General features: G+C 31.8%; 2 protein-coding genes across 2 annotated transcripts; both read right to left on the bottom strand.

Moving 5' to 3' along the window:
- Positions 1-240: 240 nt before the first annotated feature.
- LOC144848630 (hyalin-like) lies at positions 241-4909 on the bottom strand. Its single transcript, XM_078705450.1, has 5 exons — positions 4698-4909; positions 4138-4422; positions 3219-3506; positions 833-1120; positions 241-677 (listed from the first exon to the last, which is right to left on the bottom strand). Exons 1-5 carry the CDS (start codon positions 4786-4788, stop codon positions 361-363), a joined length of 1269 nt encoding a protein of 422 aa, XP_078561576.1. The 5' UTR covers positions 4789-4909; the 3' UTR covers positions 241-360.
- On the bottom strand, positions 4896-27372 carry LOC144848651 (galectin-3-binding protein-like). Its single transcript, XM_078705488.1, has 3 exons — positions 27338-27372; positions 5411-5722; positions 4896-4985 (listed from the first exon to the last, which is right to left on the bottom strand). The coding sequence occupies exons 1-3, from the start codon at positions 27348-27350 to the stop codon at positions 4945-4947; spliced, it is 366 nt and encodes a 121-aa protein (XP_078561614.1). The 5' UTR covers positions 27351-27372; the 3' UTR covers positions 4896-4944.
- Between the last annotated feature and the right edge of the window lie 18 nt (positions 27373-27390).

A 27390-nucleotide genomic window follows, 5' to 3' on the forward strand; every position in this document is an offset into this window, starting at 1 on the left:
AAAATACGGCCATCACAACATTGTAACTGTAGGCCCCTAATTGGGACCCAGAGTACTTTAAAACGTAAATGAGACTTCTGTGTTTAACGTCATTCATTAATATAACGAACGGCGTTTTAATCCGTTGATTACATTACCGATTGCGAAAGCCAGGCCGGTCTTTTGCTGTGATTTACATTGTTGTTGTAGTTTTGAAGTTATCCTGCTAACGGACAGGCATATAAGCAAAAAAAAGGAATAAACAGGCAATAATCATAATAATAAACAACAACAATATATACTGAAATAATTCTATACTTCTGTGTGCATACAGTATTCATTTTCCTTGCATATGCAACACTACAAGTTTTATTTATTTTCTCAGTCCGATGCGTTATTTGGAGATAACTTGCCTGTGATAAGAAAGTATAGTTTGCAGGAATTCGTATTTCCGGCTTCGTCTTCGGCCGTAAACTCTACTTCATAAGGAGGGTAGAATTTTGGCGCGAAAGTATCACCAGACTTGTATGACGACTTCACTATCAGACGACCTCCACTGTTGTCACCAACTGTAGGATCTTCCCAAGTGACGGAACTTGTGTTGGAACCTGGATCAGTTACCGCTCTGACAATGCCAAAGTATGTATCGTAGTAATTTGTTATGTTTGATGGACAAGTAATATTCGGTGGTTCAATATCTAAAATATAATAAACAAGAACATACTGTGTACAATAGAAATGGAAAAAATACAGAATGAATAAGGGATTTGAAAATTCACATACATAAGATGGAACCGTATGCCTAGTCTTCTTCAACAAATTAGTTTAATTGTCATCCATAAACTGTACTTACCTATAACTGTAAAGTATACGTAAGAGGACCTGTTATTGCCAAACAGATCAGTTGCAGTCATTTGTATAGTATACGGTGGAAACTCACGTATCGGAATCTTGTCACCGGATTGATATGGATAGCTTTCCCAAGTAACTAGGCCTTCGCTGTTGTCATCCACGTCCGGAGGATACCAAATGAACGTTGCGTATGGACGACCATAGTCGGTGACGAGGCGATGAAACCCAAATATATAATCGTGATAATTGGAGAAGTTACTTGGACAGACAAATGGTGGACTTTTATTGTCTAAAATAACGATAAAAAAAACTAAATAAAGCAATATTATTTCAAGGTCTATTTTAAAAAGCATTTTCATAGATACATATCTTCTTCACCGATAGTGAAAGAAAAGTATCACTATATCATTTAGTATCGTATCTCTCACTATATTGGTCTCCCAAAAACACACAAGGAAACTCTATCTGTATAAGGCTTATATTATCATAAACCGACATTATAAATAAAAATAAACTATACATTAGCACAATGGTTGGATGAAAAACTGAAACCATTATCAAGCAATGACTTTACAATGTCTGACATTTTTTATTTTGCTAAAAACATCCTTTAGGTCCAATGGTCTACTAGTTTCATATGATGTTGTCTCGCTTTTTACAAATTGGGTGGATTGGATATCAATACCATGGCTGACAAAGCATTTGGAAATTATTGGTTTAATGTGCAGTATGGTTTGTCGATTGATAAATAAGGACTACTTGGTCTGCTTTCAATTAGCACAACAAATCAACCTTTTCAATGTTATTTGAATAATAAACCAGAGTTTACAGAAAACTGACAAAGGGCAAAGGCTCTTGCACTATGATAGCCATGTTTATGTTAAACATAAAACATCTTGTCTATACCATGCTTAACCGAGTATATAAATTATCATTAGACGATATTTTTCTTGAAAATGCTCAAGAAATTACTAAATGTTTGACAAATTAAATTAAATTGTATTTCTTCTTCCTTTATATATTACGAGTTTCCTGTACCGCTTAAGTTCAATTTCTTTCTAAATCGTATTTATTTATATAAATTGAAACTATAAACTTGAAGATTACTCTTATATATACAAATATAGAATAAATATTTGTATTCATCAAAAGCATTGCAAATACAATGTTGTAATGGTTACTTTGTTCCGATATTGTTATTATACAATAAAGAGGCTTACAGTAACAATTATTACAATCGGAAAGAATCTTGTATTTTTGCCGTGTGTCAAATTATATAAATAGATATCATGGATACCAAGGACAATGTGTATACATAATATTGGCTAGATTATTATATTTGTTTAAATTACTGACGTTTAAACATAAAAACGAAAGACTTTCGTTTTGTCTCTGGTTAAACAAGTTATTATTGTTGCGTACATTTTTTTCATGAGAGTTTAGAGCCAGTAGGCTAGGCAATCTATCATTTTGAGTGAAACAAATTGCAAACAAAGATTTTTTTTAATGGTCACATTTGATGAGGAGATCAACATTTGAGCATCATACTTCTGTCAGTCATTCCGATGATATGCAAATTAGCTTTTAAAAATATTAAAAAATATACAAACTAGGGTGAAATTAAAGGTTACCATAAAAAATTACTAGTCCGAGAATGGTGATTTTTTCACTGATTTTTTGATGGGCGTATTTAGAATGTACATATTTCTATTTGCTCTAATAAAACATTTTACGAAAAAGTACGACATTTGACCCTCGACCCCATTTCTCAATATTTACATATATAATGCAACTCAAATGTCTGTACATACTTTTTTTGGCCTGAAATAACTCAGATGCAGGTTTTCGATAGCCAGCATAGGAACATTTAGTCATTCCGAAATACACGCCTTTGTCATGCACCTCGAAATTGCTAATTAGTAGTAAAAATTTGAAATATGCAAATAAGGATGAATCTCGAAAACCATTAATGCTAGAGAGTTGATATTTTTAAAGCCTTATTCAGAATGTACATATTTATATTTATAAAACATTTTACGAACAAATTATCGGAAATATGACATTTGACCCTCGACCATTCTCAATATTTGCATATAATGCAACTAAAATGTATGTACAGACTTTGTTTTGGCCCCAAATGATGGTTTTCTATAGTCAGTATAGGACTGTTTAGTAATTCCAAAAATTATCGGAAGTACCGATATGACATTTGACCCTCGGCCCCATTTCTCAATATTGCATATATAATGAAACTAAAATGTTTGTAGATTAATATTTGCTTATTTTATTTAAATTGTACTACTAATTTGCATACTTTCGAGGTGTGTGACAAATTACAAAATTGTAAAACGTGTCTTTCTGAAATTAAATTATGTATGTTAACTCACCTATAACTGTAATAGAAAATACACAGGTATCTATGTTACCAGATATATCCATCACAATATATTCAACTTCGTTTATACCGATAGGAAACAATCCATATTGAGTCAGGGTAATACTTTCGTCATTGAATGTAATATTAGTAGGTTCAACTCTGGAGTCGTTTGCTATGCAGTAGCTGACAGCAAAATTATCATCCAGGGTGATGTTCCAGATTAATAATGCAAATCTTGAACCAACATCTGTGTAACTTTCTAAGTTAGGTGGACATTCAATTGATGGACTTTCCAAATCTAAATAAAAAAAATATTACTACATGATATTACTGAATTTTAAAAATTAATATTTATCAAAAGGTAAATTACTTTGTTTTGGGTATCATCCGTGGCTGGAATGGAGATACAAATAAAGTAAAGAGCTAAATCAAAACGAAAAAGTAAAACAGCTAGAAACCCCAAGCTTTCGGAATACAGAATTCCTTCGTAAAGGCTATGATGAGTACACCATTTATGTTTTATTTAAATATTATTTTTGGGTAACACCATAATTATAGTTCCCATCAAGAATTTATCTCTTCTCTTTTCTACGAGAATGAGGAGGAATTTGTTAAAATTTGTATGTGTTGGAATAAAGGCGGATACAGTTTAAATCTTTCTATGAAAATATGCGCCTCGAATACATTCAATTTATTCGGTATTCTCGAAAAAGCTGATTGACATCGTATTTAATTGATTTCGCTAGAACTGCAAAATAAAGATTTTACAACTTGTTGAAGATAATCGGCGTAACATTTGCACACAAAGTGCGGCAAGTTACACACTAAATTAGGTCATTAGTTAGGAAGGAAAAGCAGTACAAAGCTAGCTCTAAACATTTGCAAAATGTCGTAACGAGTCGTACTGCAGACAGTTTATAGTTACATACCTTCGACTGTGATAAAAAACGAACAATTTCCAACGTTGCTATCTCTATCAATCGCAGTATATGTAATTTCATAGGCAGAATTTTTTGCCGGAAAAACATCACCAGAATTATAGTTTGAACTCATGGAGACTACAGTGCCACTGTTGTCTGTGGAATTTGGTTGTGTCCAATATAATCGAGCACTTCTGGAAGATTTATCAGTAAAAACCGACCAAGAAGATTCTGAATTTCTTTGAATAAAGTTATTTGAATGCCATGGACAACTTATAACCGGACTTTCAATATCTACAATGACAGAGGATGAAATTATTTAAAATAAAAATACTTCTACTTCTTTCATACTGCCTAATCAAAACGGGTCTATATAGAGGATTAAAACATACGTGACCTATTATAGCTGCAGGAGTAGGTACAACGACAGATTGTTTAATTAAAAAGAGAGTGATTACAGTATATTTAGGTTTATCTAAGTTTCAAAATAAGCATTTAGATTTACGAGCCACCTCATTAAAATTTATCTGACCAAAAATATATAAATGTCCCGTTCGTGTTATTCCTACCAACAACTGCGAAATGCAGAACACATTCTTCGAAGTTTCCTGATTGGTCCGTCGCCCGTATTGTAGTCGTGTATGGTGGAAACAGTTTCATTGGGTAAACATCGCCGGATTTGTGAGGATAACTTGTGATATTGGGTGGAATTCTGCTATTATCTCTGGCAACCAATGGAACCCACGAGATGGTGCCATTGGGGCTTCCTTCGTCAGTATGGGCCTGGATGTAGCCATAGTAGGTTCTATAATAATTCTAAGTTTTCTTGGGACATTGCAGTTCTGGGGGCTCATTATCTGTCAAAAAGAGAGTTTTGGTTTAGAAACATACAGCTTCGTCATGAATTACAAGTTACTTCATACATTCTGGGGTTCGGTGACCACTAGGTCGTGCCAACACTGAATATTATTGTATGCTTTCTGTAAGGGCATGAAGGCACCATGACACACATGTAACCGTTGGCCTTTCCAGGCAACTACAAGTAGGCGCTGCACCAGTTACAACTGGACCACACACCTTAAGGGCTAGGTTTAGTTTGGTGTTCATACGGGCAATCGTCTCGTAGATAATGTTTAATAATAAATATATAATAGTTTTCCTGGTGGAACTGTTAGAGTGTCTGCAATTTACGGGAACAGATCTTCAAATATTAACAAATTATAAATGTTCACATTACATTAATAACTCATCCGAGAGTCTATATAAAAAATAGAATACATACCCAGTCCTTCACAAATAACACTAGCGTCTTCACCATGACCACAGTCGTGGTTCATAAATCCATTGCTACGGCAGCTTGTAATGTCAGTTTCATATCCTGTACAAGCAACATCATCGTACATAATTGAACCAGAACCAGGGCCAAAGTGAGCACTTGATAAAGCTTCAACAGCTACTCCTAGGTGTAACTGTCGACATACAACATGGGCGTCGTTTATATCCCAGCCATCGTCACATATTGTACCCCATTGTAACCCATCAGTGCTTACTTCAACTCGTCCTTCATAGATATTGCCGCCATCAACAAGTCTAACTGTTATTTCATACGGAGAAAAGTACAAGCAGAAATCAATTTTTTCACACGTTTGGTTTTGACTTTGTTACTATATCTAAAACAAATTACACAATCTAGGCCTACTTAAACAGATTCGATAATCTAATGGTGCTTCGACACAATGACCGTTTTATTCACCGACTCTTACTATGTTTAATGTTGATTAACAAAACAAAAACGTGGGAATCATACCATACCAATAAAAATCTTCGCTTAGGCCAGTGTTTTGTTGCGAAATTGACTATAGTTGTAAAATCAATAACTTTATATGAAATAAAACAGCATTGATAAGTCTTAAACATTAATACTTTGCTTACCTTTTGACGCCATAACATTTGTATAAGAAATGAACATGAAAAAGAACAGCTTTTTCATTGTGCTTACTTCCAAGTCCTAACATCTAATGGTAAATCCTGCAATAAATTGATGATGCCGTCTTTTTGCATTACAGAATTGAAAGCAATATGAGGTGAATTATGTTGCCCAGGTACGTGTTCGTATATATTTATAATTATTATCAAAATTCTTTCCGTTGACGTAAGTAAAACTTCAAACACCATTGTTTTGCCGTCGCTATACTTTCACATTTCCTGTTATTTGAGACCATGTTTGAATGTGTTGCTTATTGTCAAGAAAAAATTCCACATGAAGCTTCCACGACGACCTGGGATTAGACATTAAGTCATTTGTCCAATGGTTGTCCATCAGGTTTGAAAATATTCTTTTTCTCGACGGCCTATACACCCAAAGAAGGTTCAAATGTGCATGTATTTGATATCAGAACCAAAGGTGTGTATGGATTCGACAAAATTAAATCCACAACAGGGGGAAAATTGTCATGAGCTAGGTTAGATCTATTTATCATACTTTCACTGCTGATTTCTATTTCTAGTTTAAATGACGAATGATGGTTCATTTAAACCCTCAAGCCCCTCTATTAGATAATTTGGGACTTAAATCGTGAAACTTAAATGGGTTAAATAATCTCTTTCGGATCGAAGATAAATCACTTCTGTTAATTGTCTAAATTCGACTTCAGCTTTCACTTGGTGTGAGTTCGCCAACTAAAATTATAATATAATAAATTAAAAGTTTACAACTATTATTTTCTAAAGATCGTTCTGATGTCAATTCAAATTGTTTTTTTTGCGGGTGAAACTACTAGTAGGCCTAACTAAAATATATTTGGAATAAGTTAAAAAAAGACATTTTTTAAACAAATATAACATGTAGATGTGATGATTGGAGCAATACATCGACTTTCAGTCAACCAAGTGCCATTAACATACTGCAATATATACGACGAAGTAACGCAACAATTGCTAAAAAAAAGAAATAATAGATAGTAACAAGTTAAAAGTAATACATCACCAGACATAGATGCAATCACCACAAATATTCTGAAGCGTCTACCAAATACCATCATACATGTAATAAACCATGGTTATAAATTGTAATTCAACATATTGTATTCAAGAAAATTTTCAAAAAGCTGGTCTTATGGAATTGTCTTTATGACATAATTAAAGAAAATGTAATTATTACCGTCAATGAAGTGTTTAGATCACTATCGCAGAAACAAAATGGATTTAATTCAATATATAACACTTAAATAAGTTCCTGTCATTTGTGGGTCTGATTGTGGGTCACATAGCGTGCAATAGTACGATCGTTAAATAGTACTTTACACTTTTAGAAGTTTGTATCCCTGATTAAAAACCCTTTCTCTAAATTTAATTGAAAAGAAAATTGTGATCATTAAGATCCTATGGTTTTATCAAAATATATCAAATATTAATAGTTGTAATGTAGTAATGTATCTATATATAAATTTACGTAAGGACAAAATTCGGTAAATCGCGCGTTATTTCTAGAATGTTTACTCGACGGTATATAAAGTTGGTTCGTACTTTCGATACTGATTTTAACCACCTGATGTAACCCTGTTTACTAATTCTATATATAAATTTACGTAAGGTCAAAATTCGGTAAATCGCGCGTTATTTCTAGAATGTTTACTCGATGGTATATAAAGGTGGTTCGTACTTTCGATACTGATTTTAACCACCTGATGTAACCCTGTTTACTAATTAAATTGAGTTCGATAATTAGTTATTGACGATTAAAACGAATTTAGGTTCAACGATTTGCTCCAAATAGGGGTGTTTTCCGATCGTGGTATACACTGTCTAATGCATGTCCATCTTGAAAAATACCCGCATACAATAATACGAGGATGCTTCGCATTTTCCTATCTCCTCCTACGATAATTGTTTTTAATCGCTGAAAACCGGTTGAACAGCTCGAGTACAGCATCATAATGTTGAAGACAGGCCGATTTTCTTTAAAAAAATACTATTTTGATAGATTTAATATACGTTTATACAAATGTATTGATTTGCGATGAATGGAACATTCCAATCACTGTTCCACAAGTGTCTATTCCCTCAGGCGTCGTAAAGGCAAGTACTGTATACTCATAACAGAAATTCGATCCATTTTTTTTCAATCTGTGCTGCAGAGGTTGGATATAGATTTTTTTTAAACGGATAATGAGCTAGCGTTTTCAGTCGCCGTATATTAATAATTATGTACAAATCTTTATTATTGCAGTTAAACCACCCACATCATCACCCTTCACTCACTGGCATGAGTAGCGTTGTAAAGCCAGTAGATGATAGGCCTACGGTGCATCACATGCCCTAAACGCAGAACAACTTTTGTGGGTAGGGTAGGAACCAACTTAAGTATGAATTGGCTCTAAGAAACAATTGAAAACCATTAGGCATACTAATTAACTTGAGTTAGATATTTTAATATTTATTGACGATTATATCGAATTTATGATTTGCCCCGAATAGAGGTGGTTTTCACAAATTGTTTTACATTATATAAACATATACACTGACGTCGTAGTGACATATCGTTACATGTACTGTACTATTTCAATCGACTAGGACGGTGATAGTTTCAACAAAGTATTACATCGCAATGTTTTACTGTGTTTAGTGGTATATTATTTGTAAAACATGAAAACAATTAATATTTCGTTACTAAATGGATAAAGTATATATTTAAAAATTGTTCCTCTTTGCACCCATCCTCTTCCCCATCCCTCAACCCTATGTTACATACAAAACACAAATTAAGTTTGTTTAAATTTGACTTAAACAATTGGTCTCAGTTTCTCTTTCGGAAGTAATTCCCAGGGTGCTAATTTTAGTTGAGTACATAAATCACAGTGTCTATTTATTCGTTCCTGTAAACGGCATGTATTATTGTCCTGCGGTACGTACATTTGAAATCGCCAGTTTTTTAGCGCTGACATTATTATGTATTCGAGAATCATCTGTGGGTCACGACCTAGATGGTACGCTCGCTTCGCTCGCGTACCATCTAGTGTTTGTAATTAATGTAGTTATTGATGTACATTAGTATAGTTTAATATTAAGAAATGTCACATAAAATTAGGAAGGAATGGTCAGGATCACAAGTAGTGCCATAGTCACTAGTCTCGAGGGTATCATGGAAAAAAGGGAACATACAAAAATATTGTTCAATATAAATGAATTGGTTTGTTTGATATTTGTTGAATGAATACAAGGTAATTAAAATTGTTATCGTTGTGATTGAAGTAATGTAGCTCTTTTAGATTAAGAATTATTGGGTTTGTTTACATTGTTTCAATTGTTTACTCTGTTTTGAATTTATAAACGCACATACTGTAGTGTTAATTATGTCAAAAAACGACCAAACAAGCCTATGCCTTGCTAGCATGGCGCCTATAGGCCTAGCCTAATACTAACAGGCATAGATAGGCTAGAAAGACAGCGATACCATTACGAAACTTCTACAGGCAACTGGAACTCATCTAGGCTAATTCTGTTTTTCCAACGATTCCACATCTTGTAGAGATGTTCCCATTAATTAATCAAAATAAAATAATACAAACGATCTAAAAATGCACTTCCGGTCATAACATTCAATCTTCGCGGCGGAAGTACAAAACAGGTGGCGCTGTTGTATTAAAAAAAAAAGCAATACAGTTGCTCCATGAGCGGCCACCTCCCTTAATGACCGCACTTTCAAAAGCCCGTTTTTTCTTCCTATCTAATTAGTGCATTTCACGAACAAGGCCATATACATGGCTGCAGTCGCGTGCTCAAGTTAGTGTTTACCGACCAACCGACCGACCGACATAGTGAGCTGTAGACTAAAAAAGTACTATTGAACAATAGTTCAACATATTACACTATAATGTTTTTGTACTTATACATAATAATAAAACATTTGATAATGTGTAAAGATTATTATTATTATTTATTGGCATAAATATGAAAAGAAAGTATCAAATTTTGAATGAAGGTGGTTATTACTGAAACATTAACATTGCTGTTTGATGATATAAAAATATTTATGTATTTAGAGAATAAAATAGTGTTTGATGTGAGATCGATAAGATCCTCCAGTACAAATTATAAGGTCTTTGTTTTATTTTTTATTAAATACACAATGGATTTTAGATGTTTAAGAAGTGTGTTGTAGCTCAAACAATATTACAATAATTTAACTATTGTAAAAAAAGAGTGTTGTAGTGTGAAAATAAAATATTAAATGGAAGTATGTGTTTGAGTTTAGATAACATTCCAACATTTCTTGTTGATACCGTTTTATAAATATTGACAATATAAGCACCCTAACTTAATTGGGAGTAAATTATGGCCCATATGATGAACAAATGCTCAATTTTCAATTTTGAAAATCGGTATCATCCGTAATAGATTTTACACACAAATAACAATAATTGTTCATTAATTCTGCTTCGCCCGCAGAACAACTGCATCATGTCGAAAGTATTTATTTCCTTGATTGGTGACGGGAAAGTTCTTGAAGCACCATTCAGTAGCATCTTGAAGAATTTCGGATCGATACTGCTCAGGCACATACTCTATTTGATCAACGAGTGAACTTACATATCCTGGAATATAAAACAATTATACTGTAGCATGCATGAAATTAGCATGGGACGGAAAATATTCAAGGAGTTGATACTATTTTTAGACACGGTTAATATTGCACCATTCAAGAGTGAATCCGACCGTTTAATTTAGCGAACGTATTCTAAATTATATTTATAAACTATGACTAAAATAATAATTGGAGGTATATTAAAAACATTGTATTCTTATATGTGACCCGATCTGGCAAAACCTTACTTTTGTCGGAAATATTCATTTTGTATTTTTTTATATATATGCAATGGTGTTTATTTCATAAAAATTGAGAAAATATTTAAAAAGTTATTATATTTTAAAAACTTACAAATCATTCAATTAGTTTACGAGAAAATCGCGTTTGAAGTTTGTAATGAAATTCTTTTAGGCCATAAGCAGTAGCTCAAAAAGATGCCTAGAACATGGATTTCGTTCCCACCTCTTGGATCTACATTTTGAAAGTTGATATTGTGAAATGAATATGTTACACATACTATATCAAAAGTTCTCCATGAAATACCTGTACACTTTTGAGCAATGGCCTCTCAAAGGTACCCCACTACTACAAAAAAGGCACTTTTTGAGGTCTGGAGGTACTTTTATGGGCCAATATCTTTAAAAGTCTTTGTCCAAATGCAATTGTCTTTTTTCTGTGAGTAGTCCAGTATATTGTGAACACTTATCCAAAATTTAAAATATAAGTATTTTGTATGCGAGGAAAACTGAAAAATTACAATTATTTAGTTGTAATTGCACTTTTCAGGATTTTTAAGACACAGTATCTTCGTAACTAATTGACATACCATATTTATATTTTTCCCCCAACTATTTGAGAGGGTTGTTAAACAAGATTCAAAGTTTCAACTTGTCAGCTTCAGGAAGTTTTTATTTATGAAGATGCAAAAACTGAGATTTGTGCAATTTTATAGATAATTTTAATATCTTTTAGTCGTTTTTTGAGCAGTTATATCTTAATAATCAACTCTCACTATGTATTTATATTCATGCAATGGGTATCCTAGTGAGTTAGTGACACACAAGTGAAGTTTAAACGCAAAAGAAATTATTAATAATATAATTGTAACTTACATTGCATTTTTTTTGTTTTTAGTGCCAATTTTGTGTGAACTCGACTCAAACCGTAAAAGGCGCCTGCATAAATACTATGCCTTTTCTGTACAACTACCCGAGAGGGTTGATAAACAACCTTTTCAAACCAGCTTGATGATTTTTTTTATATAGGAAGATGCACTGCACCAGCTGAGAATTTGCTAATTTTATAGATAATTTTGATGTTTTATTTGTTTTTGAGGAGTACGTAAGCCTACATGATTTCTTAGAAAGTGACTTGCCATAATAATATTTATATTCATGCAATGGGCATGCTAGTAGGTTAGTGACACCTGAGTAAATTTCAACACAAACAATAAATGATTATGCAATAACTTATTTATTGTAACTTAAATATTGCATTTTTTAGGAGTTTTTAGTGCCAATTTAGGCCAGAAGCTTCCATAAAAACAACCCCTTTTTTTCTGTGAAACACCAGATAAGTAGGCCTGCCAGCCCATTTTTACTGTTGTTATATTGATAACATGAATGTAACTCTTGTGGAGAGAATTAATTATTGTTGATAATGATATGAACTGGACATATATACACACAATATACAACAAATACCTTGTGTACATGTACCTCATGGTACATGTATTATTTTCATTTATTTATTGTTTGTTTCTTTTGGATTTGTGTTTTTTTACAACCCTACATGTTGCCCAATATACAATGTATATAATCCTACTCTTCTCTAGATACGTTGTACCAGCATAACTAGTAGTCAAGTAGAAAAGTTGTCAATTTCAGGTGCGGCATGGCCAGTGTACAATGGAAATAGCAAATATACTTTAACTAATTAATAAGTAATAATTACTATGTGGAATATCCTTCATATACAGTATGTACATACTACATGGTAGGTAGGTACAATTAAACAGAGATTCAGCAACATTTGCAGTAAGTATTTTACATTCAGCCAGTTGATGGTTGTGAAGTTTATGAAAAATTGTTTTGAAGCTGGTATCATTTCTGTAACAAATAATCAAGAATAGATTATCTAATTTATATCGATTACTTAATATTTTAGTTAAACTGAATATTATTAAATTACAATGAATCTTTTTGGTTTTATATTTAAAAATTAGTTCAGATTTGTGGTAAACCATACACAGAAATGTTGAAACATTCTCAACTTTACTTACTCTACCACACACTTTACATTACTATATAGTGTTTATTGACAATGCAACCTGGTATATAAAACATTTTTAAAGTAATGGATGTTTTTCAGATATTTCTTGCATTCATTACTATTTTAACTTTCATTACTAATTTTACTACTATTGTACATAATTATAACAAAACATAAATCATTTGGCATTTCTCATCTCTACATTAAAAAAGGATCCAAAACTTACCAGAATCAGTGAACGTGTTTTTGTGCCCCCTTTCTACTAGACAACCTAGACATAAATTGAAGATAAATTGAATTGAAAAGATACAGTTGAAATGAAATAAATTATTTTAAATTAAAATTAAGCATTTATAAATAAAAATAATACTGAGCTGATGTATGAATACTACTACTAGGGACCAAACCAGGCCATCAAAATGAATACTAAATAGGATAGCCTAGGTACAGTATAGGGAAAGCCTGCTTACTAGGCCAGACCAAATTAATTATTTCAAACAATTGTAATTATTAATAATAATATTAATAATAAAATATATTAATTTTAATGTGTATTTATTGTGTTTGCTCAAAATGTACTAAAATTATGCTATCCTCACCTGTGTCTTTGTATTTCGTTTGTCGCCGTTTTAACTTAATAATAGCCCATTAAGTTATATATAGTTTAGTAGCAGGCCTAACTGTACTATGTGCTGCTGCTGGGCCTACCTAGCCTATGCCATCTTGAGAGTAGCCTAGTATACACCTCCAGACCTAGGCTAGTGTGCTACCTTAAGCCTTTAGGCTAGAGCCTAAAGACGTAGCTAGCTAGGCTAGCCTTCTGTACGAATATTATTAATATAGGCCTAGCACACTGGTAACATTCTAAAAATCCCATTTCCTATATGAGCAGGAGACTATTTCAATACAATAGGATGATCATAAGATTTCATTTCTTCGTTTACAGTAGCATTTGTTCGGTGGGGAAATCAAACAAATTTTTTCCTCCACGTCTAGTCCATTCATCATCATGATTGAATATTTTTGTCCACGTGTGATGTTGCCGTGTGTGAGTTTTGGGGATTCCCCTCATCTGTAACCAGAGAATGATTGGTGAAATACGATCACGTGGTACAGTTTTTAAGACGTTGCGGATAATTTGAACGTGTAACGTTCGGCCCGACCAAATCACTCACGCGGTGTATATTAAAATAAAGTACCAAAACAAAACAGTAATTTCTCAAAATTGTCTAACACGATTATGGAGAACTTTTGATATGTTGTTATTTATAAAATTATTATTCTAAATATGTAAAGAAATTGTAGATCCATGACATCGGAACGAGATGAAACGTTAGAATTTACTGCTTATGGCCTATTTTTGATACGCGCTGAAAACTCACTCCGTATCAACGCGGTATTTTGGTCTAAGGCACAATGACGTCATACCAGGAAGTGTGTGCGATATAGCAGCAGCGTGGACACTATGGTCAATTTGACTGATTTCAGACGCCGTTTTAACCTATTTAGTCACTCGAATTAACTATTTTGCACTATTGAAAAGCAGCATTATAACTACCAAGCTAATGTTAACTGGTTTCGGAAGTGTTTACGATATCAACAGCAAAAAACCAAGCAGGCCTAGCTTGGCCTAGCCGCGCCTATTCAGATTTTCGCCGTCATCGCCTGTAAGACCTACTGATGATGATGGGTGTTCATCAGGCCGTGTATGGCAGCGGTGCATCAACACGGGGGCTAGCATTAGCCTATACAAGTTAGGCGCCTTGCAGAGTCACAGCTAATTGCAAGCTAATAGTCCAAGAGCATTAGTTCATAAGTATAGGAGGACCCGGACATTTCTGGTAACAAGCTAATTTTTTCAGGAAAGGTCCAGAACTATGATTGGAACATCATACTAAAAGTCCTGAAAAATCCTCCTTGTGCTCTTCGAGAAATCCAAGATGGCGTCCAAAATGGCTGCCATTTTAATTAGTCTATAACTTTGTAACCGCTTGTCATAGAGTATTGATTTTGGTGTTAAATAGTTCACAATATATGCATTCCTATTTGCTCTAACAGAAAAGTTTGTCAAAAAATGGCCGCTACTACAGTTTCTGGCAGTTTGACCTTTGACCTGGTCTTATCATATCTCGGTAATGGCTTGTCATAGAGAATTGAGATTAGGCCCAAATTGTTCAGAACATGCATATTTTTATTTGGTGTAATGAAATATTTTATCCCAAAATGACCGGAAGTGAGGTTATTGACCTCTTATTGACCTATTCATATATCTTTTACCGTATCACAAGAAATATTTGTCGTAGAGCGTTACTTTTGAAGTCAAATTGTTTGGAACATATACATTTCTATTTAGTCTAGTACAACAGTTTGCCCTAAAATGCTCGGAAGTAAGTTAATTTATTGAAAATTAAAAAAAATCAAAGAAAAGTATATGAATACTGTAGATAAAATCAAAATCAAAGTTTTAACTCTGCCTTAAAACATATTTTGGGCATAGCACATCATCAGGTAAAGTGAATTGATACAAAAAGAAAATATGAAGTCAAAAGTGGCTAATCAAAGTTGGCTAAGTAACAAAAGACAAATGTCAAGGACCCTTTAGGCAATTTTTAGTCTATAGCTCACTATGTCGGTCGGTAAACACTAACTCAATATTCATATTTTTTTCATTATTTTTAGACTGGATATTAATACTTGGAGGCAAATATAAATTTTTTTACAAAATTGTTAACATTTTCAGCAATTTCGGTTGGTCGGTTGGTCGGTAAACACTAACTCATATTCATATTTTTATCGTTATTTTGACACTGGATATTAATACTTGGAGGCAAATATAAATGTTTTTAAAAATTGTTCAACATTTTTAAACATTTTCAGCAATTTCGGTTGGTCGGTCGGTAAACACTAAATCATATTCATATTTTTTCGTTATTTTGTCATAGATATTAATACTTGGAGGCAAATATAAATGTTTTTAAAAATTGTTCAACATTTTTTAACATTTTCAGCAATTTCGGTCGGTAAACGCTAACTGATATTCATATTTTTTTCGTTATTTTGAAAGTGGATATTAATACTTGGAGGCAAATATAAATGTTTTTAAAAATGTATTAACATTTTTAAATATTTTCAGCAATTTTGGTCGGTTGGTCGGTAGGTCGGTCGGTCGGTCAGTAAACAATAAATCAAATTTCCGCACGCAACTGCAGCCATATGGCCTTGTTGACTTTGTGAAAATAATGCATTTTCAAACATTCCTTGTTTTAAAGGTTCGTTATACCGTATGGTTTATTTATGATAAAAAGAGAATGTACCCTAGGTATTTCGCGTCAACGCTCTTTACCCGGCATGCATAGACATTTTTGTTCAGATTCTGATTTTATTTGGTCCTTGCAGAAATCCATGAAAAATAGATTGGAAGACCCAGGCAATGATCTCGGTACCTCTCACATGCTAAGTGCTACCATTTGAGCTAGTCCCCCAGTTACATTTTTAACTGTTTAAAGATGAACAAATTATCGCCATATGCCCTATATAGGATTTATTATATATTGAAAATATGCAAAATAAGGGTCTTTAAATCACTGTAAGATTGATCAGCAGCATTCTGTTACAGTCATTCATCATCTGATGTTGCATCTTCAACATCTTGGTGTTTGTTGCATCTTCAACATCTTTGTGTTTGTTGCTTCTTTCACATCATTATCATCATCATCATCTGTATGGGTGTTGTTACATGTTTGCCCAAAACAGTTATGACGTTCATTTGTTTTCATCTTTAAACAGTTAAAAATGTGATAAGTCTAGGCTTGCCGGTTAGAGAACATTCAAGAGTGCATTCTCTTTTAAAACAAGGAATGACCTGGTTTCATGTTTCAAAATGCATTATTTTTACAAATAAAATGGTCTTTAACATTTGTTTTTGACAATCCGGAGTATAATATATGCCATGTACATAGTGTTTGCCAATTGGGCATTTCCATGCGAAATGTATGACCTGAAAATGTCATTCTCACAGTATCATAAAGTCTATACATTCCCTAAATTACATAAAAGTTATACTTCTATGAACAAAAATAATTATCGTAATTTCTATAATATTTCTGAAAATATGAAGAAAATAACGACGTGATTTCAACAAAAGCACTAATAATAAACACGAGTTACAGACGAATAAAGCATTTAAAATGTATTCATGACATCTACATATTGGGTGACGTTTTGTAGCAATAACTTTTCAACCATAACTAGTATGAGAATTTCAATTAACGTGTCCCTTTTTTTTTGGTCATGTCCATTTTTTGTAACAAGAGTTACCGATATTCTTTGTTCTATCAAAGTTAAATAAATGATTATTTTGGTTTTTTTCTTGTCTAGTATAGTTCATACCCAATAAAATGTAACACTTGTTGCAGAATAACCCATTTTTTTGTTTAATTAAACCAACTTTGATTAGCCACTGACAACAGTTATTCTTTGTAAGTTATTGACTTAATATTTTCTTTTTGTAACAATTCACTTTACCTTGATGATGTGCTATGCCCAAAACATGTTTTAGTTTAAGTTTTTAGTTAAAACATTAATTTTGATTTTATCTACAGTATTCATATACTCTGCGATTTTTAAAATTTTCAATAAATTAACTTACTTCCGAGCATTTTAGGGCAAACTGTTCAATTAGACTAAATAGAAATGTATATGTTCTAAACAATTTGACACCAAAAGTAACGCTATACGACAAATGTTTCTTGAGATACTGTAAAAGATATATGAATAGGTCAATAAGAGGTCAATAACCTCACTTCCGGTCATTTTGGGATAAAATATTTCATTACACCAAATAAAAATATGCATGTTCTGAACAATTTGGGCCTAATCTCAATTCTCTATGACAAGCCATTACCGAGATATGATAAGACCAGGTCAAAGGTCAAACTGCCAGAAACTGTAGTAGCGGCCATTTTTTGACAAACTTTTCTGTTAGAGCAAATAGGAATGTATATATTGTGAACTATTTGACACCAAAATCAATACTCTACGACAAGCGGTTACAAAGTTATAGACTAATTAAAATGGCAGCCATTTTGGACGCCATCTTGGATTTCTCGGAGAGCACAAGGAGGATTTTTCAGGACTTTTAGTATGATGTTCCAATCATAGTTCTGGACCTTTCCTGAAAAAATTAGCTTGTTACCAGAAATGTCCGGGTCAAACCCTAATGCTCTTGGACTATAACATTACATTGTATTGACGATTACATTTGTTTTTTTTATAACGTGGAAGATTCGCTGTGATGTTTGGGCTTGAATCCAATGATTTAAAAAAACATTTATATGAAAGGAATGGACAATAAATTAAATAAATAATTAAGAGCCGATTGGATATATAAAATGTATAAATAAAACTATTGACAATAATATAAAGCTAGGCCCAGTAGTAGTAGGCCTACAACCATCACCACCAACAAGCCTAGCCCAAAAAAATATAGAAAATACAATTGAATTTATGACGTGAATTGTTTTTGATTGTCTATTTTACTATGGAATAAACAAATACAGACTACAGCTATTGCAGAACACTTTACAGTACTTTGAATATTAAAATCGTTTTTATTCCAATTTACGACATGCTGTTTAAAAAATAAAAAAAACCTCACAAAAATGTAAACAACTTTTTATTTCCGCGCGTAGAGCGTATAACATCTAGCGCGTTGACCAATAACAGATACAGATACAGATACAGATAACTTTTATTGTCCAAATAAACTGGAAATTGCATTTGCTCACTTATCGTATAAAAATATCGTATAAAAATATCGTATAAAAATATCGTATAAAAATATCGTATAAAAATAAAGAACGTTTGTTATTGCGATGATGCGCAGTTCGCTGTTCCAGAAACTTCGAAGAACCGAATTTTCTGAAATTATGTCATAGTAAATCAAAGTTTTCATTGGTTCCTTCTTTAAACTCTGCCCTAAAACTTTCATATTTGGAATGTCAAATGGATGAGCTTTATTTTGATGTGTGACCTTTCAACATTGTGCAGCGAACTGGCGATCAAAATGTCGTAAAACTCGGCAACTTTTAACTGAATTTACGAAAAATTTTAGCGTAGATCGTGAATAAATTGTTAGGCTTGCGGAAAATACTCTTTTTTCATAATTTTAGTTAAATTTCGGGAGATTAAATCAGGTAGACGTATTCTTAAATAGTGAAATATTTCGAAAATGCAAAAACATGTAATCTACCAGGGTAGTCGATTTGGACGTATTTTGACTGATTACGTGAATTTTGAATTGCCGACAAAGATATATATCATCATCGTACTTAGTCAATCATCCTGATAGACGATTTGTGAGTTATTTACTAAACGGTTTGCGTCAGGGCTTGCATACATTATTCATGTCTTTTACGTGTGCAACCCAATAATTTTGTTTTGTTTTTAATATAATGGCGAGGCGATGTTGTAATGCCTGGATTGGCTATAATAAGTAATCTTCCCTTCCCCGTTTTTGTACAAGAATAAATGTTTTTTTTGTTTGTTTTTTTTCGTAATACTCTGTTTTTGTATCCTCTTTATTATATCATACTTATACTATCAACATTACTGAACCTTATTTATGTTCAATTATATATATTCTGTCTATCACATTACAGAAATGCTAACAAATTGTAATACTTCTATAACTGTCATCTATAAAAGCATAAATAATATAGTTATATATACTCTATCTACCATTTGTTCAGTTATCGTTCCTTTTCTATCATAATAATACACATTATATATCATAAAACATGTTTTTATATTTATAATATCACAATATATCACATTATAACCTTTACATGTTAGTCTCCATTTTGTTTTAGTAGGGCTTTCATCCACTTTTATTTCAGTATAACAAAACTGACTTACTAATTGTAACCTATAAAAGGTTTTATCATTTTCTTAATGTAGTGCATAATTATAATTTCGTCTGACAATTTTTCGGCTTTTTGATAAATTATTTTAATTTTTAACAATAATTTATAACATAGGCAAATCCAATTTATGTATTATTATTATTATTTATTCAGGCAAAAGATACATTTTACAAAATATAATACAAATCAACAAATTAAACAAACACAACGCAAATGAAAATATAAAATCATAGTCACTAGCTGCCAGGAAAGCACAAAAGCAGCCTAGGCCACAGTCACCAATTAGGTGTGTACCTCCAACCAGTGACTATTACAAATAATACATATAATATAGATGATGATAAAGTTAGTATCATTTTTTTTTAAAGAATATTTTATTTTTTTTATATATTTTTAAAAAATTATTTGCTCACAAACAGATTTAATCGGAATTTTGAAGATTTCTAACGTATTCATTTCTTAACATATTATTTTCTTAACATATTTAATTTCTTAACATATTAATTTCTTAACATATTAGTTTCTTAACATATTCATTTTCTATCATATTTATATCTTACCATATTCATTTTCTTAAGATATTAATTTCTATTATTATTATTATTATTTATTTATTTATTTATTTTCTAACGCATTTATTTCTTAACATATTTATTTTCTTAACATATTAATTTAATTAATTAATTTTCATTTCTTAAACATATTCATTTCTTAAGCATTATATATATTTTTTTTCACATTTTCTTGTACATAATATTAGCAACAACAACATAATAAATAAATAGCGTAAAGTTTCATCCATATCTAATCTCCAGCTCATTTAAAAAACAATTGAAAAGGTCAGGTTTTGAAAACAATTTCAGCCTAAATTTATAAATTGTGAATGAAGCAATAACTATTAAGTGGTTAACTAGAAAGTTTTCAATTTCTGTGTTGACAAATAATAATAAGTGTACATGTTGAAATAACTATGGATGAGTGGATTTTATTAATATCAACACATTATAGAGGTCTTTAGTTTTAATGATTCTTTCTTCAGCTGGTATGGTTTTTAATTTAAGTGGATCTTTACGTATTTTTTTCTTTCCATGCAGCTGGAATAGAGTCAAGAATTGATTTAATTTCAACTATCCAGTTTATTGATGATTTAAGTTTTTTTAATATGATATTGACATAACAAACCATGTTCACTTAACAGGTCATTAATATAAACAATACCACAGTCTATCCAATGTTTAAAATAGAGTGTGGCATTGTTGTTATTTCGATTTAAAAATCTATTTTCCCAAATAATTTCTTTTTAAATATCAAATAAAGATTTTGGAGACTGGGCAGTTTTAGCACATAAACATAAGGCAAGAACAATTTGTTGGTAAAATAATGGAATAGATTCTAAGTTAGGAATATTCTTAATATTATCTATGTTCATTTTTAGGATTAACTTATTAAGTCCAAACTTATCAAGAAAGGATGTTGCAAGCTGTATCCATGTTGCAGACCCTGACAAAATTCTTGTTGCCCAAATGGCTTTAAGAGAGTGTCATTTGCTTTCAAAATCACAAATGTTTAAACTACCTTGGGTTATTTTCCGAATTACTACCTTTCTTGATATATTGTCTTTCTTTTTTTTTCATAAAAAGCTAAAAATTAAGGAATTTACATTTTTGATGACATCTGCACTACTAGGTATAGTAGATGTAAGAAAGGTAAGGCTAGAGAGACCAAGTGTATTAATTATAGTTGCTTTGCCAAAGAGGGTTAGATTTCTGCGGCTCCAACTATTTAAGGTGTTTTTTTAACTTTTCTATTTTTTCTTTCCATATTTTATCATAGCATAGTTTCATATTTTTACTAAAATAGATTCCTAGTGTCTTCACAGGTTTATCAGTCCATGTAATTTCATCATATTCTATATAACCAAATGAAATTCCACAAGTTTTTTGAAGATTAACTTTAGGACCAGCTATATTCCCAAACTTATTTAATAATTCTAGTACTCTATTTAAGGATTTTTTATTAGATGTAATCGACAATATGCAGTTTTGATTGCTTTGATATTAACTCGCACATAACACCTCTTTCCACAATAAGCCCACAATTATGAATTTTTGATGCACGTTGGCAACTTATTCTATAGGCCATTGTCTTTTCCGGGTCTGTCTAGTGAATTGCCAGAAAGATTCCAATAATAATTAAAAATAATGTTACAGTTTCTTAAATTGAGATCTCAAACATCATGTCTGGACGCAACATAATATTTCTCAATCAATATTAGTATTTCTTCTTAGCCTGCAACACAGTCGTATCATGTCGTATGTATTTATTTCCCCGACTGTTGACAGGAAAGTTCTTGAAGCACCATTTTGTAGCATCTTCAAGAATTTCGGATCACATTCACTTACCTCGTATATCTTTACTAAATATATCCTGCATGCTTTCCTCAAGATTGGATGGGTAACACTTATTCTCGTATCCCTTGAAGAAAAGATAAACACTATATTCATAAAAACATTTAGTTTCGTTCTATTAATTTCTTTTAGTTGAACTACATGTTTAAAGGGTACAGTAGCTCCAGGTAGTTTATATTGTTATAAATCAATATTTACAACAACTAATGGTAAAGAGTACTGATACATTTAATAAATAACACAACTCATTTCAATATTGACAATCTAATGTTTTACTTGACGAAGGACGGGTAAACGAATACTGATGCAAGTTTGTATAAATAATATAGACCATTTTAGAAAAGCTTCACACTGATGATACGAAACGTTTTCTGTGCAAACGTCCGTCTTCAAATACAAATATTGATAATATTATATTATTAAGAATTGCACTCATTTTCACTGACCTACAGTAAAATCGTTAATGTAATAAAAATAGTAGTTTTCTATGTATAATTTAGAAATGTCCATTTACATTTTTCAGTCAAGCTTGCTCATGTGTGTGTGTAAGACAGAGAAGGAAACACAAATATAGATGGCAATGGTTTGGATAAATATTTATTTATTCTGAAAGTACCATGAGCACGGATCACGGCAAAATAGAAAATATACCTATTTTTTAAAAATTGATTATGTAGACAATACTAGGATGCTACAAAAGCAAAAATAAAAGGGTGGGTGGAAAAAGAATTTAACTTTAAGAACATGAGCACAAGTGTTACGTTGTGGCTGGCGATGATTTAGAAAAGGGTGAAGTGTTTGATCCGCCAGCCTGCAAAATGCGATTGGTGTGTGACACCACCAAAAAATAAATGTAGACAAATAACAATCAATTTTGATGATTTTCCTATCCATTTTAGCAGGCAAGGAAATGTTTAATTCACAATACTCGTTTAGCTTAACCACTGCCAGATATTAATAAATAAATAGGCCTACTGTAAGTAAGGTTCATATTTATTTTTATGATAAATCCGAAGTTACCCTTTAATTTTACATTACACTGTCTACAAGTTTCTAATACCTCAAGACTATGCTTCCATTTATGATGATTACTCAAGTAATATGGAAGTTCATCGTCATTGTGTCCACGTATCTGATTTAATGGTCCAATGTTAAGAAAAAAACACTCTCCATCTTCTTTTAGACAGTCATATATATTCTGGAAAGCTTGTTTTTTGTCTTTTACCCAATGAAGAGCAAATACAGAAACGATCTTGCTAAATTCGCCTTTCCAGTGTGGGTGTGTCTCAAGGCAGTTTGAGATTTCAGCAATTTCATACGATATATTTTTACCCTTATGTTTTTGTCTTGCAACATTTATCATTTCTTCAGATTTGTCAAAACCTAAAATTAGAACAATAAAACATGATCACAACCGTGCCTGTCCTTGTTTGTTAAGCAAGCACCTATTGGTGATCCTCTGACAGATAAAATGTAGTTATATGAAGTGTCAACATTTTTATGTATAGACAAAGTTGATATATTTGGTGTAGCGGAAATGAACTAGATATCTCAGTAAAAGGATATAGGTGGATATGTAAAACTCGTATTTTAAGAGAGGAAGTGGGATTGGTTTGTTTGTTCGAATCTTTCTTTCTTTTATTTTAATAAACAATGGCTTCCGGTCCATTTCACATAATAAAATCTATATTGTTTTCGGACAGGTTTTTCTCTTTTCATAAGCTTTATATAAGTAAGTTGCAAAATACTTAATTTCATGGGTTTCATTGTTTACAAACCTATGTTCAATTTATTTAAATCAGATATATTTTTTCCTAATGTTTTTATAAAAAGGACAGTAAAAAAGAAATTTTTTTCATTTTCTGATCACAAAACATAAATATTTTAGACTTTTGGTTATTTTTAAATGTCGCTCCTTTTCAATCAACAGGTTATGACAAAATAATCTAAAGTGTGATATTAATGTTCTATACTTAAAACTTAAATCATAAACATAAGGTTCGTAAAAATTGTCAAACTTAATATTTTTATAAATATTAAGACGTGTATTATTACTAATTTTTTTATTTGATTTCTTCAATGCAACATCCCTAATTCATTGTGAGATAATAGTTCAAATGGTTTCATAGATTATACTATTCCACATAATAACCACAGGCGAAATTATCCAGAATATTTTCGAACGCCCAACAGTTTTTGCCATTTCCGCCCACGATCTTTGAGTTTGGTAGCATATATTAATTATTATTAATTATATAGATAATCTATTATTTTTCATTTTATTAGCTTTTATCCAATACTTCATCATCCTCAATATTTGATAGTAATTAATCGGAATTCTACCTAGTTCATTACGCGCACCTTCGACTGTGGGACGTTCAGAAAAAAAAAAATTACCAATGGCTTTAAAACGGGTTTTCGAAAAATTGGAAACAAAGACAAAATTGCAGTTTATCCTTGGAAACGACCATGTTTGTTGTGAATTGGTGTATAAATTATGTAAGAGCTTTGTAAATATCAGGATACTGTTTGGTTTTCATTAATATTACATTTTTATTATTGTAAATGTTATTATTTTTTGTGGTTTTAGCAAATTTTGATTGTAGAACCTTCCTTCATATCGAAGTGTGCCACTGTTACAAAAGTGTATGTTCAAATAAATTGTTGTTATTATTATTATTATTATTATACTTCTAAGCCTCTAAATGTTATAGAACAGACTTAATGTACTTACCAATAGCCAACTTGGCGTCCTTGCCTAATCTGTAAACTAGATCTCCAGTTCCACAACCAAAATCTAATATTTCATTTCATTTGCACTGATCGACAAATATTTGTGCAAATAAAGTCTGTACCCATCTTCTTGCAGGGCTCTATTTTTAGAGTAAAGACTTGCTTCTGATGAATTCATCTTAAAGAATTGAAGTCGTATATGCACATTAATTCAAACAAAACCACTGCCTACAATCTTGCTGGTTGTAGTTTGTACAAGGCTACTTAGTTTAATATTTTAACTGGTCTTAACTATACAGGAAATAGATCATCGTTGGTGGCGTTTAAATGTACAAGTGCATTTAAAAAACCTACGATTAATAATCAGTTTTGTACAATACTTTGGATTCAAGTTCGATATTGGAAACTTAAAGTAAGCCTTTGTGTTCTAAGAGTAGACTTCTGCCTAAATCGTTTTATTTAATTACCTATGATCGTACTTTAAGAGATGTAACAGATTTATCAAACAGCCAAGTACACAGGTTAAGCCGGTATTTGTCAAAGACGATGACATTCGGAGCAAAAACGAAGATTATGTAAAAGAAGAAGACATATATTTTGTATTGACATACGTAATCAATTGTGACAACCTAATTGGTACTTAAAAAGTGAAAAACCTATGGAGGATCTATATAAATGATGACGGAGAAAGAGTCAAAACTTCTGGACTCTACATAAAGTGAAAGCAAGTGACTGTGAATGACTTAAACTCATACATCAACGCAGATGAGAACTTGATAAGAGTTCTAGTGAAAGACATACCACTATCAGTCAGAAATGAGGAGATAACTAACGCCATAAAAAAATTAGGATGTAAGATTATTGGAGACACAACTAATTAAATTCAGAATACAAGGAAAACTATCCCGTTTCCTGAACGGTGATCGTGCCATCTTCGTAAAGCGCTTCAAAGGAAGCTTGCCAAGATTCATTAAAGTGAATAACTTCAGTGCTAGGCTCTTTCACAAAGACCAGAAATTCGAAATTACATGTTTCGAATGCGACATAAAATTAATGAATGCCCGGAAAAGATGGACAGTATAATCTGTCACAAATGCAATATGCCAGGCCACTTCGCAAAAAATTGTTAAGGTAATATATATATATAGGCCTACCAGACAAAGTTGTTATGAACTCGACAAATACATTACCAAAACTTACAACGAATAACACTGAGTGGATTGAAAATTTAGAGGAAGAATGCCCGCACGAAACAAGAGAAATAGAATTAGAAATGGAAGAGGAAGTGGAAGTGGATATAGAAGAGGAAGAAATAATAAGCGTAGAAGAGGAAGAGAAAGTAGACATAGAAGAAGAAGATGAAGAAGAGGAAGAAATGATATTAGACATAATTGAAGAAGAGAATAAACAAGATGAAGCAACAAGCAACGTCATAGTAGTTCTAGAAGAACTACATAACAAACCAGTTATGCCAATAAATAAGGCAGAATCTATAGAATTAGATGAAAAGGTTCAGCAAATTATGAAGGAAGCCATAGACAGAGTGAAAACAATAAATCAGAAAGATAATGAAAAATTGCAACCACAAGACCAAAAGAATGAAAAGAAGAAGCAAAAAAAAACGAGATAAAAAAAGCAAGAAATGTTGAGCAGACAAATAAAGCTGTTGAGAGAGCAAGTTGTATAAGCATGGGTATGAGACCAATTACAGATTTCGCAACTTCTAGCAAAACAGATGCCTCTAATACCATAGTGATAGTTGCTAGAGAGCAGTTTGCATCTAGCAAAAGGAAAAAGCTTACTGAAAGTTAAGAAAAAAATGTTGAAAAGAGAGATAGAAAATCTGATTCAATAAGTTAAATTAAGTTGCTTTAAATGTTAACTCAGTAAATTTGATATAATTATTGAATTAAAAAAACAATCACAAAAAAAAGTACTTTCACACTTTTGGTGTTGTCATTGTTACTATATCTTCTAAAACAAATTACACAATCTTATGTTAGGCATACTTAAACAGATTCGATAATATAATGGTGCTTCGATACAATAACCGTTTTATTCATTAGCATTTCAAAAACCGACTCTTTCTATGTTTAATGTTGATTAACTTTTGAAAGTCATAAAGAAAAAAAAAGAAAAAACGTGGGAATCATGCCAAACAATAAAAATGTATCTTCGCTTAGGCCTGCATTTCAATCAATAGCCAGTGTTTTTTTGCAAAATTGCATGTAATTGTCAAATTAATAACTTTATATGAAATAAAACAGCATTGCTTAATATTTGCTTACCTTGTGACGCCATAACATTCGCATAAGAAATGAACATGAAAAAGTGTGCTTAC

This window comes from Antedon bifida, chromosome 7 (assembly GCF_963402885.1).
Source record: "Antedon bifida chromosome 7, ecAntBifi1.1, whole genome shotgun sequence".
Taxonomy (NCBI): Eukaryota; Metazoa; Echinodermata; class Crinoidea; order Comatulida; family Antedonidae; genus Antedon; species Antedon bifida.